This window comes from Bemisia tabaci, chromosome 2 (assembly GCF_918797505.1).
Source record: "Bemisia tabaci chromosome 2, PGI_BMITA_v3".
Lineage (NCBI taxonomy): Eukaryota > Metazoa > Arthropoda > Insecta > Hemiptera > Aleyrodidae > Bemisia > Bemisia tabaci.
In genome coordinates, this window is record NC_092794.1 from 68,582,150 (window position 1) to 68,602,187 (window position 20,038).

The 20,038-nt window shown below is 40.8% G+C and overlaps 1 protein-coding gene across 2 annotated transcripts in view; it reads right to left on the reverse strand.

Moving 5' to 3' along the window:
* Window positions 1–20,038, reverse strand: part of bs (serum response factor blistered) — a 392,024-nt gene that overhangs the window by 324,533 nt on the left and 47,453 nt on the right. For both annotated transcript variants that reach the window (XM_072296141.1, XM_019058362.2), the window contains exon 2: window positions 9,299–9,547. In XM_072296141.1, coding sequence (XP_072152242.1) covers window positions 9,299–9,547 — 249 coding nt within the window. The remainder of the gene's footprint in view (window positions 1–9,298; window positions 9,548–20,038) is intronic.

Below are 20,038 nucleotides of genomic sequence, written 5' to 3' on the forward strand. Positions count from 1 at the left end.
TCCAGCTTATAAATCAATAACCAAGACTCTTAATTTAACCGGATTTCGTTTTGATTCAAGCAAAAATCCGATTGAATCAAGAGTATTTTTTCTTGTCAATGTTTTCAAGAGTCTGGACTCTAGATCCAGTGTGTCTTTTTTTCCAGTGTGTCCCTAAGACAAGAGCCAAACTTAGCGCCAAAGATGTTCAGATTTTTTTGAAAAAACAAATGAATAAAAAATACTCTGTTTATGGCACGGAGTTGTCAATTTTAACTTAGCGATGAGGACATTTCTACAAGATAATAATTCAAAATGTCCATATTCCCAATGAAAATAGACAATGGCGGGTACTCTTGACGTGTTCCTGTGGCGCTACCGGTAGGCGGGGGCGCCTCGAAAAGGCGAAAAGGCGGCATTGTTCGATGAGACCTTTAAAATCCACCGCTGAAATTCCGAAAGCTGCCGGCACTTTGACCCGCGGTCAGTCCGCGCAGGTATACCCGCTTTTAATGAGTTCGAATAACCTACAGAACGGACTCGGCTGAACAATTGACTATTGTGCAATGGAAATGTACCGGGACAATGGTCAATGCAGCCGCACTTGCGAAATCCCCCCTCTCGAGCCCCCCTTGTCATCGCCCCCTCCCCTCCACCGACTTTTATTCCCGTTTGACCTTTCTTTCGACGGCTTCGGAAGCGCAATTGGCCACCAATAAAATCCCTCCTCCCCCCAAACTTAGCTCACCACGGTCTTTGACGACCCTTGCTTTTGAACTTTCAACATTTTCGGTTTATGGCCACGCGCCGCGCGGTGGCATAAAAGTTACTTGCACAGAGGGGAACATGGCCGCTTAAACGGCGAGCGTAACATACTACCGTGCTCAGATATAACATCCTATGAGCATTAGAACGGTGCCGAATTTCTCCCGATAAAAAACTAAACTCTGCGAGAGGCCATGACTATTTTTCATTAACACTTCCAATGACACAAGATTTTATTGCGAATAAAGTTTGGTCAAAAGTTCGAAGAGAAAAATTCACATGATTTCCAGATAATTCGTATTTTACACTGCAAAAAAAAAAAAACATATTAGATCTAGAGTCCAGACTCTTGAAAACATTGACAAGAAAAACGACTCTTGATTCAATCAGATTTAAGCTTAAATCAAAAGGAAATCCGCTCAAATTAAGAAGCTTGGTTCTTGATTTAAGCTTAACTTTTTCTTGTCGATGTTTTTAAGAGTCTGGACTCTAGATCCAATGTGTTTTTTTTTCCAGTGTATCAAACGAAACTTGGCATGGTCCAAATGTTATACGGCGTGTTTTCCTGGCACTGCAGCAAACACCCATGAAAGTAGACCCGAGGTGAGTTTATTACAATTCATCATGATTAAAGAGAGTTTTCCGAAAGGACCTTTCCATCAGAATTTCCGAATAAGTTGTGAAATTCGAAAATTCTTGCACGAAAAAGATTTTAGCGCTAATAATTACGACAACCCTGACGTCCATCCGAGTTCAAAGGTCCAGTTACAACTGGACCATAAAGGCGAGAACTAACATTTCGGCGTGCACGCTGAAATTTTGAAAACAAACGCGGTGAAATCTTCGTCGGTAGAAGTTGATCTAATGCAACATTGAATTACAAGATGCTGAGTTTGGCAGTAATTGTATGGGATTTTTACGCCGTACCTGGAGATTTTGAAAATTTTTAGAATTTTTCTTAAATCTTAGAGTCAATAGTTGGGAGCATTCTAAATTTCCTTCAAAAAATTACTGCGATTTTGGAATGTAATACATGAGATATTTGTTGCGCTGAGTTTGATGAATGGTAAATTGCACGGATACACCGCTTTAATTTTGGCGACTGGTAACTCCATGATATCCCGTCACGTTTCTTCATCCAGGTCCTCTTCAACCTGTCGAACATCCCAAGAAATAAAAGTCACTCGAAATTTTTTTAAAACAACCAATAAAGGCGAAAGGGATAGTTTCTAATTGAAAGTCAAGACCCGAAAGCCCCTGCGTGTCCTAAGAAGCATGCCCATTGATGAGAGGATTAAACCTCTGGGAAAATACCAGGCTAAATGTGCAAAATTGGGAAAGAGAGAGAGGAGAAATAGTGACAAGGTCAAAACTACGTGACCAACTATGCTCAAATTTTAAGATTTGAACCAACGTAAAACGTTCGTTACTAATGTATAATTTAGTGCGGGGATGAATTATCGATTTCAATACGTATCCGTATGTTTTACGAGCTCAACCGACGACCGACTAAAAGATACACATTCGGAAGAAAGCGTACTGGATAATTTCAAAACTGTGCAAGTACATTTCAATCGGTGCAAATTGTATTCCCATGAAAAATGCGAAAAAGACAAAACAAATATAAAAAAATGAACTAAAAAATACACCACTCCATGCAAAATGAGGCTACACACTAATGAAAGGAAATCCAACCAAAACAACACAAACAAACAAACGAACAAACTACCAAACGAACAAACAAAAGGACAAACAACACGAAACATAGACCGAAAAATTGGGGAAAAATTGTGTGCCTATGACCACCAATCAATATAAGAATCATTCACATATGGATACAATTCTTATTGCATTCATATGTGCCAACGGAGTTCTTTCTTCAAATAAATAATATTTTACTTTTATTCAAAAATACTGGGCTCTTATTTGTTTTCAAAGACCGCTTCAGATTGAGTGAGCATAAAGATGCGGAACAAAACTTAATTTACTTAGTTTCATTCACAACGCTGAGCTGAGGACAAGCTTTACATAATACAGCGGTAGAAGTTCTCAAATACAATTACGAGGAAAAATTACTAAAAAAGAAATTATAGAGAACATAAGACTGAGCTTACTGCAATACATTTTTTTAACGTCATGCATATATTCTTGTATAAGTATCTGATTGCAATTTCCTGAATTTAACTCAAAGTGTTGTTGCAGTATATAATGTAAATTTGAATCACACGTGGAGCACAATAATTGTTATTGGACTGTAATTATAGTTTCGAACGCACCAAGGAATACCCAAAAAAAAGAAATTAGAAAGTTACACTCAGTTACTATGACATTTTTGCTTTTTTAAAAATACCCCCATAACTCATTTAATATCTTCAACGTCATCAAATTACCAGATGGTACGAGTACTTCACATGTCATTTACCTTCAAATCATAAGGAGGAAATTAGTTAACAAAAATTGTGCTCGACATGGGAGTGTAACTGCAAAAACCAGAACTAAAATTGTCAGGAATTCGGTACAAATCAATAATACTACAACTCAAACAGGGCAGGCAAAACCGGGAGTTGATAAGAGTGGACTGACAAAAACGTGAAATAAAAAAGTGATACGCATGATTGATAACAAGCAGGACCAGGACAAACCAGACGATAATTTAACAGTAACAGGATAAAAGCGTGCTGTTTTCTTGGGCAGTTTTCACCCCGGAAGAACACTGCGCACTATAATTTACCGTGCGGCCATTGCAAGAGACGTGTTTCGATACCTCGAATTTAGGAGTTGGAAAAACACCTTCAACAATTCAGCGGCATTCGTTGGGCTTAAATTTCTAGTTTGAAAGGATCCACAATTTCAGATCCAATGATATACCTACTTGGAAGGATCACTAATATGCTACAAATCGTATTTTTTAATTATAATTTCTATTATCATTATAAATCCAATTGCATTCGCGAATTAATTGAATTGGACTCAAACAAAAAGTGCACAAAATGCGCTTAAAGTATTAAACTGGAGTTTTAAATACACTCATATAATCTTAAGAAGCAACGGATACATTATTTTGAGGAAGAGCAAAAGGAAAAATGATGACAACAGAAAAGAACACTACTATTTCAGGATCATTAAGCTCCCACTTCAGCCCGTAACATCTGTTTGCAAATTGCGGGCGTGATAAGCTTTACAGGAAAAAAGAGAAAACTCGTATCAGAGTTTCTCTTGCTTTTTTCAAGCTATACAAAATATCATGAAGAAGGGAGATGAATAAAATGACATTTCAAGTGGAGGAATGCTGAATATTTTGGGAGGCATGCATGCCTCAGGAGGCTCCGCTTTATTATGTGTTATAGTTGCTTCGAGCTGAAAAGCTTAGACGCTAATCTACCGCAGCCTGCTCATGTGCGTTTTAAGATATTCTGAATTCTACATTTGATCACTCGCTATGGCGGAGACGAATTAGCCAGGATGGCCACGCCTACAGCCTAAAAATGACACCTTGAACGGCCGCACGGAGTGGGCAGTCGTGAAACAACATCTTACGAGAATAAGACAGAAAAAAAAAACAAATAATCTAATGAAATTCACTACAAATTAATCACAGTGTCACAGGACATTATACCAAATTTCTAGATTTTGCTCCGCATTGCCATAGAGGAGAGGGGGATGGAGGGCGAGGGAGGGGTGAGGGGGGGGGGGGGGGTGAGGGGGTTGAGGGGGGGTTGGGGCCAGCCGAGGAAAGCAGATCGTCTCGGGAGGCGCTAAGCCACACTTCCATAAACTGAAAATATCCATTCACAGAATGGCTCTCCTATTCCGTTCAAAAATAGCCTTGTCAGCAGTCCAAATGTTACGTGCAGGTTGGCACTTCGAACGGGAGCCCGGGCTCGAGCCTGCAGGGTTTCCGGGAATTCCGGATTATTCCCGCCGAAATGGCAACCGTGGTTACGGGTGGCGTCGCGACGCTTACCGACCTGTCATGGCTGCCAGTTCTGACGAGAAATTTCGCCTATCAATTTTAATTTCGCGAAAGGACATGAAAATTGCCTCGTGGCGATTCTGGTGCAAGTGTCCGAAACGGCAATTGGACCGAGTTTATCAGATAAGAACCTACCCACATTCTTGAAAGAACAGAATTGAGAATGTTTTTGAGTTCCTCTAGTCGGCTATTTCCTCATTCCAACAATCCAAAGTCGAAGAAAAAGTAGTTTGTGAAAGAGGATTTAATGTTTATTTTTTACATTGATTTTTATGGAGGAATAAAACTTATTTTACTTAATTTCAACTTGATTGGGTTGAGTCTTTTTAGAAAAACTCGGTCTAATTGCGGCACATAGTCGATGAGATTTTCAGAAATCATGTGCAAGAAATTGAAAATAAAATAGAAATCGGGAGGAAATATATTATAAAGGGAGTGTTTATTTTGTCTATCGCAAGCTTTTTACATGATTTTATTCCAAAAAATAGCTCGCCACAGGATCAAAGATGAAGAGGCGCTAACTTCGACTGGATGACAATTATGTACGGTGCCGTCGATTTTGATCTGTTCCGTAGCCGCTTTTCGGTTGTTCTTCAGCACTCTAGAGGACGAAACGATAGTGGATCGAAAAATTGAAAGTTTCTGGATTTTAAGGCATTTCTTGAAAATTTCCAAGCATTACATCACGTTTTGGTATGTCAAGTATTCATTTTCATCAAGAAAAATTTTTTCTACGTTTACGAGTACATCTCGAATAAAAATTAAAAGAAAAAACGATTTGCGATACAAACTCGGAACCTACTTTTGAAGTAGTTTCTAAGTATGTTTCATGGTCAAATTTTGTGCTCCAATACCTGACGCACTACAGCGCGATGCAATGCTCAGAAAATCTCCAAAACTTTCCTAAAATCTAAAAAAGACCCATAGATCGATCGACTATTGTAACTCTCTCCGAAGTGCAAGACAACCACCAGATAGTGGATAGAATAAAAGCTTAAAAGAAACGAATTAAGTTACGATCATCATTAGCTCACGATGCTCTTCCTCATCAGAAAAGGAATAAAGGATGCTATTGACTTGTTGATGCTGGAGAAAACTTAAAGGACCATTTGGTGACTTAGCCAGATTTTTAATGATCTTGCCTTCTTTTATCCTACAACATCAATTCTAAAGCGACTATTTAAAACCATGCACAGTTTTGCAACACCGTAGACAAGCTTTCTGTGTATGTTGTTGCCCTTTCAAACAAATATAAAATTGGCGGGCGCCCGCGTGGTAAAATCAAATTTCCTCGGAAGAGGACCAGGCGAGGCGCTTGGAACAGATCGGGCGTTACCATCTCACACCGTGATACATGTCTACAGATACCAGACAAGTCGGGTGCAATATCGCAAAAAGTTAATTTCAGAAGTTAACATCTACTTATCGATTCTCTTAAATTATCGCAACTGTGGTGGAAGTGTGGCTGAAGGGGGATTGTGGTAGGGGGAGGCATTTCAGTTTTTACTCTAATCGGAACAAAGGAACACTCAAGCTGGACTCAAAACAAACATAGCTTTGGTATAATGTTCAATTTACAAAAATAATAGTTATTTAAACTTTAAATAATAAGAAAAACAACAATAAACAAACCAAGAAAAAACAAATAAAAACCAACATGCAAAAATGGACGGGAAAGTCGTGCTCTCTGGTGGCACGAGCATGCACTACGTTTCGCACTCATTCGGTACAACGAGTGATCCAACTAGCTTTGAAACAATTCGTTTGGTTTGCTACACTTCGGAATGAGACTCGAAACACTAAGATCCCTAGGTTCCTTTGATTTCCAACTTAACAACTAATGACTGAGAAAGTGACGTCTCTGATACACATTGTTAAAAAATATACAACTAATATACTTGAGATAATGGCACTTGGAAAAAGTACCCCTAGTACGAAGTTGTACCAAATGAGTGAAGAAGATAGACTAGTCAAAAACGGACGTTCCCGCCAAAACGTTGGTCAAGTCGTTACACTGCGCAATATCCATTCAAAGTTCTCCGCACTTCGCACAATCAGTAAAACTGTTCTTAGAGAGAAGAAAGACGTCAAACAAATGTGGACAGACTTACAAAGAAATTCATTTCAAACAATAACAGTGATCCTCTATGTGAAGTGAGTTATTTAAATACAAAATTTAAAAAAACCATAGAGTAATGCCCATGAATTCTGAATGTTCGATTTTTTTTCACTTGGTTACAAAAGTCAAAGAACTTTGGTATTGTTTTGTTTTCGCAAAAAAGTGTGATTTTCAAAATAATTTTCACAGAGAAAGGAATTAATTCTACATAGCCCAGTAGCCAGCATATGTTGTAAGCTGCCCTGCGTTACGAGCTTACGATCAGGAGTACTTTAGGTTTTAATGATTTTTGAATGGTCATGACAGAACTGCCATCACATTCTTGCATTTGATACTTTGTTACCTTTTAACAAAAATAGTCATGTCCGAAATTTTTGAGTACAAACTGAACCAATTTACTTTAGCAGGTCGAAGATGAGCCTGTTAACTTATTGAAAATTGAAATTATTAAAATCGTTTGAAAAAACGTATCATCTCCAACGAACATCTTTATACAGTGAGATCATAAAAAGTAAAAGCGAAAAACTAGACGGGAAGACAGGCACTAAAAGCTCTGGAATTTTGCGCTGGCAGACGCATCGGGCTGATAAGGAATCGGCCAACAAATCGATTAGCTTCACAGTGTTGTCAGCTCAACGAGAAAATTTCGCTTTCAGGCAAATTTCCATTCTCTTATTTCAGGTAGAGCACGGTGCTCCGGGAAGTACGGCTGAGGGCGGCAATACTGTGATTTTATGTCCATTAGTTACCTGGTCCTCCCAGGGCGGCTGCCAAGGCGAAATTCCGGCGTAAGAGCTTCTTGCGTTAAGCGCTTGAAAAGAGAAACTTTGAGAGCAAGATTTATACGCGAGATTGGTAATCCTCGCTACTGGGATGTGCCAAAGTGAAGGTCGTTGTTTTGTCTCTTTCAACTCAACTTCAAGTACCTATGATCTATCGTACATTAAAAATTTTAAAAGAAAATTTGCGGCGTAAGATTTTGACACGGTTGGTATATACCACTGCAATTATTGAAACAACCGCCATGATAAACATCAAATTATACTGAAGAAATAACTACTTGTTTGCATATTCTCACTCATGTACAACAAAAAGCGACGTCATAATTTAAAAGCGTGATTTTACTCCTACGAGAGCAGTTCACGCCACTTTTTTCGGAGCTACGAAAAATTTGAACTGTTTTTCGCTTTTACAACTGGTTTAAAGAGTCGGATTTTTAATTTTGCCTTGATTGGTATAATTTCCTCCGACAAATTACGAAGGGAGGAGACACATTTTTCTCGATTGTAAAATTATTCACTCTTGTTCAGAGCTTGCTAAACTGGACCAGATGAAACCTAGCCGCTTACAAGAATCAGAACTGAGAAAAATGAGTCACGTCAATTTTTAATTGACTTGAAGTGCGGGTGAACTTGGATGAAAAGCGCTGGCGAACTTGCAACGTTGCCGACGATTCAGCAAAGGATCACTGGATGAGATCAACAAAACTCCTTGCGAGGAATCGAGCCGGGTTGACGGGAAGCGCCGAGTGTTTGGGGGTGTGCAAGCCGAACATACTCAACTTCTCAGATTCTTTTAAAACAAATTGAAACGTCCGGTGTTCTGACGTCAGTTTGACCGTTGTTTCAACACAAAAAAATTTGATTTAAAACACGTTATAAATCATGAGTTGTTTCCAAAAACAACACCATTTTCGAGAAAATCTGTAGCAAAAATGTCCGTATCCAATTACGTCATCGACAACTCTCTATGGTGTTCAATATACAAAACACCTCCGTTTTTTTCGTCTTTGAAACTAAATTCGATAGATTCAACGAGAGTTAGCCTGCCTGCATTACATGCCGCCGAATTTTCTCTTAAATGTCATTTGTTTTTGGGAGAAAACTAAAGTCCACAACGTTTCGAGCTTGCCATAATTTTATCCTACATTATAAAGATTCAATTCTCAACAGCTCAAGTTAGAATTTTACTCAGTTTCTGTAAAAACAAATAAAACAGAAGAGGAAATCAGGCGACAGGTGCTGTAGTTAGACTGACATGGATTGCATACGTCGGAGAATGGAGGTGGTGAATCTGAGAAATTGAGTGCGTTTAGACGGAAGCGCGTACAAGAATCAACAGACGAAACATGGAACAAGTAGAGAGTGAGGATCACATCAACACTAACATCAAGATGAAGATCAAGACTACAACACTAGAACACTAGAAGATTGTAGGAGGACAGGAGATTGGAGGCATTGCAGGCGCAGACCTCATCTTTGGGGGTGCGAGTGGGACATGTGGGTGTACTGGGGGTGGGAGAGCGGGGAGGGGCAGGGGGGCTGGTTGTAGCCGGTCATGATGGGGGCCGGCGAGGAGCAGGGGACGGCGCCCATCATGTGGTGCTGGTGCGGGGAGGCGGGGTGGTGGTACTGGTGCTGGGCCTGCGCCTGGTGCGACATCCCGTAGCCCATCTGCCTTACTTTTTGCTCGTCGTCGCCGATGTTGTAGGAGAGCTCCGTCTCCTCGAAGCCGGTGGCCGACATCCGCTGGTCGCCGCCCGAGGAGGAGCACGGGTCCGGCGAGTTGAGGCACGTCTGGATGAGCGCTTTCCCGGCCTCCGAGGTGATCATCGGCTGCAGCTTCCGCGTCGCGAACGTGTAAACGTGCCCCGTCTCCGAGGCCACCAGCAGCATCACCTGGGTACCTGTCAGCGTCGCCAGCTCGTACGCCTGGAACACGCCATCATCACAACTCATCATTACACGCGTCATAAATACACCGAAATATACTAATTCATAAGCACTTCCCAAGCGCGGTTAACCCAAGATGAAAACACGGATCAAGCTCCGCATTGATTATACACATTGTGTTGATTCATCATAACTCATCATTACACACATCATAAATACACCGAAATACACTCTTTCATAAGCAGTCAATTGGTGTAACATTAGGCCAGCTAGTACGACATTGGGCCACTTGGGGAAATCACTTCAAACTACCAACTGTTGATCAAAAAAGTAACAAGAGGATACAGGGCTTCTAACAAGAGAGAAGTTGGCAAAACTTCCACGGAAGAAGACGAAACAGGCATTTGAAGTGATTTCCCCAAGTGGCCCAACGTTGTGTACTAGCTGGCCCAAGTGGCCCAAGGTTACACCGATTGACTGCACTTCGAAGCGCGGTAAACACAAGATGCACACGCGGATCAAGCTGCGCAATGATTCTTCACATTGTGTTGATTCATCACAACTCATCATTACACACATCATAAATACACCGAAATATACTAATTCATAAGCACTTCCAAGCGCGGTTAACCCAAGATGAAAACACGGATCAAGCTGCGCATTGATTCCATAGAGTACGTAGAGTCGCAATTTAAGTGGGAGAGCTGGCGCCATGTTCTGCTCGACGAGTTCCGAGCCCGGTGAGCGGGGTCACTTTTTCGATACATATTCGATCCAGAATGGCGGTGTGGAATATGGCCGGGTCCCCGTGTATCGCAAACGATCGATTATGTATCGAAAAAGGGACCCGGCGCCGCACAGGAATCTCGGAATTCGGGACCTGGAAAATGCTTAAAAGTGGCGCCAGCCTTCCCACTTGCATGACGACTCTAAGTGCTCTATGATTAATTCTCATATTGTGTTGATTCATCACAATTCATCATTACACACATCATTAATACAAATAATACACCGAAATATACTCCATCATAAGCACTTCGGAGGGAATTAACCCAAGATGAAAACACTGATCAAGCTGCGTATGAAATTGGGCTCAGAGGCCGAAAGTTCCGGGCGTAGCACTCGGAGCAATTGAAATTACGGCTCTAGCACCCAGAACGATCGGCCTACGAGCCCGGAAAGGACGGTATGTCTACACAGCCTGTAATTTTTTTTTTAGTGTATTCTAGTATGGTTATGTGAGCAAGACGACGAGACGGTAGTGAAGCTGCCAAAAAAGATGGTTCATTGGGTGTTTCCTGGAGGGAGATGAAAGGGGACGCTCAGCGAAAGGGTAGCGCCAGAGGGGGTGTTACACGCAATGAGGGAGTATCACTTCCTAGAGGGCTATGGAACGATAGGAGACAGTGGCGGCAAGGAATCGCCGGGGCGTCAGGGAAAGCTGTGAAAGCGATTTTTAAGTATATAAGATTACATGTTAATAAAATCATCCTTGACAGAGCAACTCAAATGTTATGGTGTTGTGCAGAGGGACACAAATGATTATTTGCCAAGGAGACTCATGGGCTGAGTTCCTCCTGGGAGGAGCAAAGGAAGACGCACTCGGTGAAAGGGTAGCCGGTAGCGATATAGGTTCAACCAAAAGAAATAAGGGAGCGTAAACTCCTTCAAAAGTTGCGGCATGAGGATAGGGAGCTTCGGCGATTAGGCATTTAAACTGCTTCTTCGTACTTTTGGTGGCTGGTTAGCTTTATATTATGGACCGCGTTTATAACAGAAAGGAAGCAAGTCATATCAGCTAATGCCAAATTTAACCGGGCAATTTAATTTTTTAAAAGAGAGCGCTTGTGCAGATTCCTTGGAAAATTTTGAGGATTGCTTCATAATATGCAGAAAATTCACTGAACTTTGCAAAAAAATCCGCACAACCGTTTCCATGTAAAAAATTAAATTGCCCGATTGAATTTGGCAATGGCTAATGTGACTTGGTTCTTTTATGCGATTAACAGACGTCCAGAGGACGCATGGTGCCTTCAGATATATTGGAACGCGAGGATCTAAAAAAGAAAAAAAGACCACCCCGAGACATTTAGTTGCAAAATAGTGGTCAACACGTGCAGAGCTACGGCATGGTGTTTTAAAAATGAAATTAATCCTATTAATGAATCAAGAAAAATGCGCAGCTCAGAGAAACCAAATAATTTCAGATGAACGAGAGTGTTTCTCAAAGACACGTTATGAATTGGTCTTCTTCGATATAATCCAAGTACACAATTCCACAGATGAATATTTGAACATTTTTCTTGAAATATTTTTGACGTAATCACGCAAGATTCCTTGCAAAAACGAGACGCACGTTAATTTTCCATTTACAGCGTCAAGATGCTGCTCTCCGTCTTGAAATTTATCTCTAGGAAAATTTAGCAGCTAATAAAATCAAGAAGCCACTTAAGTATGGAGGAAAAGCCAAAAATAAAATTCCCACGGAGTGAAATTAGTCCCTTGGCTACGACCTACAAATTCTTAATCGTCGAAGACAATATTCATGAGTGCGAGGATCAGAGGCGAGGCTGGAGATTGAATATTTTGACAAAACTCTCTTAAGAAACTCAAGGCCAACGAAAGAATAAATAATAATGTCACTAAAAAAAAGGCGCGCGCCCGCATGCATAGTTCTGCTGGGAGCCAGAGAAAGGCATCGATACTTCGGAATCCTGCATTTTTGAGGGTAGGCAATTCGTCTTACGCAGAAGCGCGAATAGTTGCTCAGAAAATCCGCGCACCTCGCTTGAGCTAAGCTACGGTACGCACTGCGCGCAGCCTCTCAAAGTTCGAAGTTTCGCTTCTTATTCATAAAATCATTGATAAAGCATTAGTTTACTATCAGGATAAAAGCAATTTCATTTATCAAAACTTTATGCGAATTATCTCGGAGCGGTCAAAAACTAAACGAAACGTTCCGATCTGATCTGTTTCCTGTGATAAAAAACTGAAAAAAATTAAAAACTTCAAGCATTAATTTCACTGCAAAGGACAGAAACATGTGAAGTATGTATCATCAGATTTTAATCATTCAATTAACTTAAAATGAAATTTCTGATTGAAAATTATCATCTATTCACTATTTAGAGTTCAATTCAGAGCATTCTACTTGGTTTCAGGACATTCCGTCAACGACTTTTTGTCCGCGCACCTGTTTTGTCCAGTAGTTTACGTCCACGCGTAAAATAAGCAACAGTGACTTAGTTCAAGCGTTATATTATAGTCTGTATGTAAAATTATATTGATAATATTGAAATGAGAAAATTGAGAGAGAAGGAAGTATTGTTATGGTGACTCATTTTTTAAATGGAATGTTGCTTTCTTCTTTTGATTAGTCTTTTCTAATTGTCATCGGTGAACATTTGGTTTTATTTCTATCCTTAAATTGATCGCCAACACTTACCTTATGTGTATATACATATATTGGGGGGGGGGGGGGGGGGGGTATTACTTCATTTTAAAAATATTTACATTTTTAAAACTTGGCAAACATTTTTAAAACCTTTTCCAAGCGATGGTACTGATATTTATCTCAAAGATCCGTAGTTGTCTTGAAAGAAATTATACACAACCAAAATAAAATATGAAAAAGCCAAGAAGCACGCGATCTTTTATTGTAGCCCATTTGTAAATCGATCTTTAAGAGTCAAATCCGCCCAGTTTTGAGCATTAGGTTGCGCGTACACCACGCTGCAGCACATTAAAAGCACAAAATGTAAAAGAAAAAATTTAAGTGCTTTGGAAATCATTACATTTGACACGAAACCACGTAAATAATTACAAAACACACATTGGGTTTTCCTTCTATACGTATTTTTTTTCATCAATTTTGATGAGAATAATCCATGCAGAGTGTGCAAACATTTCAAAATCATGAGTCGAAAAACGCTTACTCCGTGAGTTTAAATATTTGGGTAAAACATAACGGAGTGGCGTGCTGCCAGCACTAGACGCGCATTGGCGCCTACAAACCTAACAGGGATACTTCACGCATTGCGCCATGCGTGAGGTATCCCAGTTGGGTTTGTAGGCGCCAATGCGCGTGTAGCGCTGGACGCTCTCGCCCGCCGCGCCGCGGTGCTTCAAGCGACTGTTTCGCAACCAAGGTTTTGCACAGTATCATAAGAAATTGAAAGCGCTCCAACATATTAAATATGACAGTCATACTTTAATAGTACGGAGTTTTCCTCGCAGAATAAATCAAGATACTATACGGCACAAAAAGAGAGCGGTTGTCCAAAAACTTACTAAGTCCTACCATCCATATTAAATAACTTTTAGCATAATTTTTGAATTTCATTAGAGAAAAAAGTGACTTGATTTAGGCAGAAACATTCTTGAGTATGCCATAACGAAGATTTTATTTTGAACCAAGAATAAAATCGCTGAATGAAAGTGGGTTTCTGCTTGATGTAAGTGACTTTTCTTTATATATAAGTATCTCTTACTCTTTAAGCAAGCATTATTTTCTTTATTATAATGTATGAGGAAATATTCTCTGCGGTAAATTTAAGCATATCTCTGTTAGAATCAAGACACTTTTTCCGCTGGTGAAGTAAAAAAATCATCCTAAACGTTATTGAATACAGATCCTAGGACTTAATAACTACCGTTCTTTTTTTGTCGTTGTCACTCGCTTTAATTTGCGAGGCGCTTTCGTGCTTTTGGAAGATGCCATCAATCATGATACACCAAAAGGGGGCACCAAAGAGGGGTAGAGAGTTTTTCCTCATATAATTGATGCTCCCCCATTTTTACCAAAAATTCCAATTATATATTTTTCTCCGTAGGACCAAACAAACAAAGCAAAAACAAGCAAACACTCATTTTTCCAAGACATTATACATTTTTCATCATGAAAACTCGTAAGCCAATATCGTTCGTATTTACCTGTGGACCAATTAACTTGGGTCTCAATTGGTAAGTGGACCGAAATTCCCCTGCCGAAAAAAAACGCGCGGACATAAACTTCTAGACAAAACAAGTGCGACGAAAATGTTGACGAAATGTCCTATAACCTTGCACTCCGAACAAGACTAAGACTACGTTCGATTGTGCGGTGATATTTTTAAGTTTTGAGATTTTTCCGAAATGCCAGTATTTCTCAAATAACTCCCTGACTTTGTCCTGATTCCCCGAACCCTGCAAATTTCCTCACTGGAAACAAAGTCTCTTGGCTCCACACTCAAGACAATTAAAAATTTGAAAAGAAAAAATACCCTTGATTCAATCTGATTTTTACTTGAATCGAGAGCCAAGCCTCTTAATTTAAGCGGATTTCCTTTTGATTCAGGCAAATCCGATTGAATCAAAAGTCATTATTCTTATCAAATTTTTTGAGAGTTTGGAATGTGGATCTAAGGGACTTTTTTTCAGTGCTTGATAATACCCTGGTTTCCAGACCCGTGCCCTGATACGTTGAAAACGAATAGACCGTATTCGACAACGGTTCGATGTATCGTTTGGTTCAAAACAATAGAACATAACCTCAAACCAAACTGTAAGGATTTTAATTGGAAAAGCTGAAAATGAGAAATTTCCTGACAATTTCACTTTGCATTGGCATTTGGTACTCAAAAGAATAAAAAATCTGTTTCAAAAGATCCGTCCTCTCAGATTTCTGAATTTACTTTTGAGGCTACGTTTATGTTTTGAACCAATCGATATCGATACAATCTCACCCGTTTGATGTATCGAATACGATCTATGGAAAGCAAAACGACACGACTGACACCATATGGTGTTACACGGCTGGAAGACGCCGGTGATCCCGCACAGAGAGCGGTAAGAGGCTTCCGAAAGGATCAAAGCCGCGGCGAGTGACGCAGCTGGGAGACCGACTCAAGGTCCTCAACGTGTGCTAATGAGGCACCCACGCGCCCGCGATAGAGCGCCAAAGGCTCTCCAACTGTAGTAGGCAGTCACCTCGAACTTGATTCACGTACAGGAAGATGACGTCATTGCCGCAGATCCCGCGCTCCCGAAGTTGGAGACGTTGCATGTGTGAGGAATTTGCGATTTGACTGTAGATACACATGTAAAAGTTCGCGAGAAACACGATGGTGCCACTGGTTTTCTCTGAACTCAACTCCCAAGCTCAAAAAAAGCTCTCAAGTTGAGGCCAAAATGGAGGGTATATCCTATCCCACGCTATCCTGAGAGTCCATCTGTACATCCAGACAAACTCTCCATGCGAAGATATTTTTACCTACCTTCTTTTTTTTTTCTTTTTTTTAAAGAGATTGTTGATTGAAATGAGAGAGGGTTAAGGATTAAAAAACATCGGCTAGTTCAATTTGGGTATTCGTAGCTGCTCGCACGGTATAACTGTAAAATCCGTAAGAAAAAATTACGGAGAGGTTAATCTGATTTTCAGATCCGATCATACCGTAAATTCTTACTCTGAAACTCCGATTCGCCCAAATCGCAAAACCTTTAGTTTTGATAACGAGTCAAAAGTCAATTAACTGCTCAGCAACTTCTATCAGCATTTTTTTTGCGGATAGAACAACAAGGTCCGAAGGATGAAATCGACTCAATAAAGTTTAGTCGCTGATTTATTTTTGTTTTCTTCTTTTTCTTTCTTTAATCGGCCTAAAATCGCGGGTAAAGAAAAAAAAACAAGAGTAAGAATATGGAAAATAAATGTCGCCAACCAATTTACAATCGTTGGTGAATGTGAATGAATGGCGATACTAAGCATCCAAAAAAGAGAGTGGTGCGTGGGTAGACCTATCCAGTCGTTTGGTCAGTTTCCATTCGATCGAAGATACTTATATCAATTTTTGAGATCTTTACATTTGAGATGTCACAGATATACTTAACGATACAGCGCAACACTAATGACCCGGTTTTTAATGCAGATTAATGACAAGTTTTAAGCCATTTTTTTAGGTACACTTTTTTTAAAACACATAAATCGCCAATTTGTGAGAATATTCAAATTATCTCGTTGGATTCGAATACGCCATTCAACCGATGTTAATATTGTAAACACTTATGTTTTAATTATTCGGAAATGACTTCCATACTTGTTATATGATTTGCTTTCCTTGGGAATTTTTTAAGAGAAAAATGTTACGTGCACAAAGGGAAATTTCAACACAAAAATTTGGTTAAGACGGTGAGTGAAACGCAAAATAACCCTAACCTTCAGACAAAAATTTCACTGGTATATATTTTTACAGAAAATTCAATTGCTTGAGTCAATTTTTCATCCATGGAGTGAAGTTACGTTACTTCGTTCGGGAGGCAGCAATGGTGGTAGGTATGATTTTATTGATGAGCCAGGAATAGTAGTTCTTAAAGGCAAATTGTATGCCAGCGGGCCGATTGTCGAAATTGATAGACAAAGAAGACATAAGGCGTATGAAGCGATCCTATTTCTTGAAATGGGTGGTTCTTAGAGGCAAAGGGGGTAAATGATGAACTAACTATAAGGTCTCTCCTGCACGGAGAAAAAAAAACCTCGTGCGTGGGGACCAAAAGTTTAGGTCATATGGATCTCTGAAGTTTTCGGATTGAGCATCTGAACTTTTTAGGTCTAGCTGTCGAGGTTCGGATCAAACATCTGAAACTTTAGTTCTTACATCTGAAGTACTTCTGAAGTACTTCAGATGTGAGAACCGAAGTTTTTCGGATGTGTGGTCCAAACCTCAGCAGCTGGACCTAAAGTGTTCAGATGCTCAATCCGAAAAATCAGAGATCCATACGACCTAAACTTCGGGTCCCACGCACGAAGTTTTTTTCTCCATGTGGGTTGCCGTTAGTTGGTCTATTACTTACTTTCTTTGTCCATTGCAACCTACCCGCTTCAGCCAATAGGCTCCCTCCCCTAGCCCTTTTGTGTTTTTTATCTACAGATTTCAACAATCAGCCCGCAGTCCGGTTAAAAATACCCGAGAGACTCAAACGCGCGGATAGGAAAAGAAGACGCGTTTACGGAACGACTATGAAAATCGGCCCCGAAAGTAAACACAAGAATGGCGATGACAGATCCTACATCTCACTCCGGGGGCGTTGGAACTTACTTGGTGCGAACTCTATCGGGGGTTCGGCGGGAAAGTGGGAGCCCCTTCGGCGGAACGGGACCGGTCGGAGTCCCTCGGTCTTCGGTGCCCTCATCAGCGTTGAACGTTGAGAGCGTGTTGCACGAGAGCGACTCGCTAAACGGTGCGTTTCCCGTCCCGTCCGGTCCGTCCTCCGTCGCGTCAGGCGCGTCGTTAACGCGACGAGCCGCGCGCCCCGTCGCGTCGTCGTCGCCCGGTCGGACCGTGTGAACGCGGCGCGGCGCGGCGCTAGGCGGGGCCCGACGGAGGTGTCTCCGCCGCGGCGCTCGGCGCTCGGATTGGCGTCCGTCAAAGCTCCAATGACAGACGGGGCGGAAAATTGATTGTGAGACTGGCATAAAGACATAAATTACACCGCGCTGACAATATGTAGAACCTCATATTGCGGCTCCGGTATTATGTTACGGAGTTCGGCTCGGCCGGGCCCCGCTCCTCCGCCGCACGGTGGATCCAGTCGATAGGAGAAGTCTGACAAAATTTGGAAACTTTAAAAGCTATAACTCCGTAAGTTGGAATTTTTTTTAGCCAACTTGTGTTAAAATCAGCATAAAGGTCACTGGAAAAAAAACACATTGGATCTAGAGTTCAGACTCTTAAAAATATCGACAAGAAAAAGTACTCTTGATTCAATTAGAATCTAGCTTAAATCAAGAACCAAGCCTCTTAGTTTAAGCGGATTTCGTTTTGATTTAAGCAGAAATCCGGTTAAATCAAGAGTATTTCTTCTTGTCAATGTTTTCAAGAGTCTGGACTCTAGATCCAATGTGTTTTTTTATCCAGTGCTGAAAATATCAAAATCGAGGAAAAAGGCGCAGATGAGCACAATTTTCCCTCAAAGAGATGCGCTGTTTGGTGCAAAACCAGTAACGACCATTCAAAAGGGCAACTGCAGACCAAACAGCGTATCTCTTTAAGGGAAAATTGTGCACTCACGTGAGCTTTTTCCTTCTGTATTGAGATTTTCAGCTAATTACTATGCTGATTGTTAACGCACGTTGACTTAAAAAAAATTCCAACTTATTGTCTTACGACCCGTGCGTCCACTGCAATCAATTTGCTTATAGCTCCGTTTATACAACATTTAGAGGTTCTAAAAGTGGTTCCATTGGATTTTCGTGAAATTTGCTCCTAGGTGCACACCTTGAAATTTAAAATGTGACGAAGAAACATCAAAATTTGCTGTTAAAGTCAAAAATTTCATGCCCGACCTCCTTAAGTGACTCGATCCACTGTGCGCCGCCAGACCGCGGACCTCGCTCTATGATCCGAAGACTCTCCTTCTCCGTGCAAAGCGCCAAGCTCAGGGCCGTATCCACCCATAGTCGTTCCTTAAACAGCTCTTTTTGTCCAGAGGCTCATACGATTCAATGATCTAGGTAGATCTTAAACGTATCGTCATAAAAAATTAAATGAATCTCAAGTAACGTTCAACAGAAATGCTTTTCCAATATCTAGGTGCAAGGAATGACAATGATTTAGCGCTAATAAATTCAAAATAAAAAAAAGAAAATTCAGCAGGGTTCGAAAAGTATAAGATACCCACAGTCGTTCCTGAAACAGCTTTTATTGTCCGGAGGCCCATACGATTGGCAAGACAGCCGTAAGTGTCATCTTCCGCATGCTTTCGTGGTTCCGTGCTTGACACACAACAAACACATTTTCAGGTTAGAAATCGGCAGAAGAGGGCGGCATTCCTCTTGAAAGCACTGTTTTCATTGGCTCTCGTGCACCTACGGCTGTCTTGAAAAAAACTGTGTCATTTTTTGTGCACTTGCGGCTTTTTCATATACGTCTCGTTTTCATTAAATTAGGATGAATTTTGCTGCTTTAGCTGTCTCAGTAATTTCATCTAAAAGAGTTTAGACAAATTTTGAAGAAAATTCGACTTCGAAAATTTTTGACTTACGGCTCTCTTCGCTATCACGGCAGTATTTTACCTACGTTGAAATGGACCAAGTCCAGTATGAGCAACTTGCGAGAATCGCCACCGCTCGGTCAGCGGACAGACATGGCAGTAAATAATCAAACCCGGTGATCGAGCTCTGACTCTCAGCGGCCTGACCCAATGACTTTTGCGCTTTGTTACTGAAATTACCGGCTCGCGTTTTGTTCGAATCCACCATGCAGCGTTGCTGCCCGGCCGTGGCCGCTGCACTGGTGCCTTTGTCCAGTTGTCGCTTTTTATCTCGAATAAATCAGCCGGACGGGATGACCTCTGCTGCCTGCTCCAAGAAAGAACGCCGTATCAGCATCCGCACGTTGCCAAATATTCACTGGAAAAAAACACATTGGATCTAGAGTCCAGACTCTTAAAAACATCGACAAGAAAAAATACTCCTGATTCAATCCGATTTTTGCTTAAATCAAGAACCAAGCCTCTTTTCCTTTTGATTTAAGCAAAAATCTGATTGAATCAAGA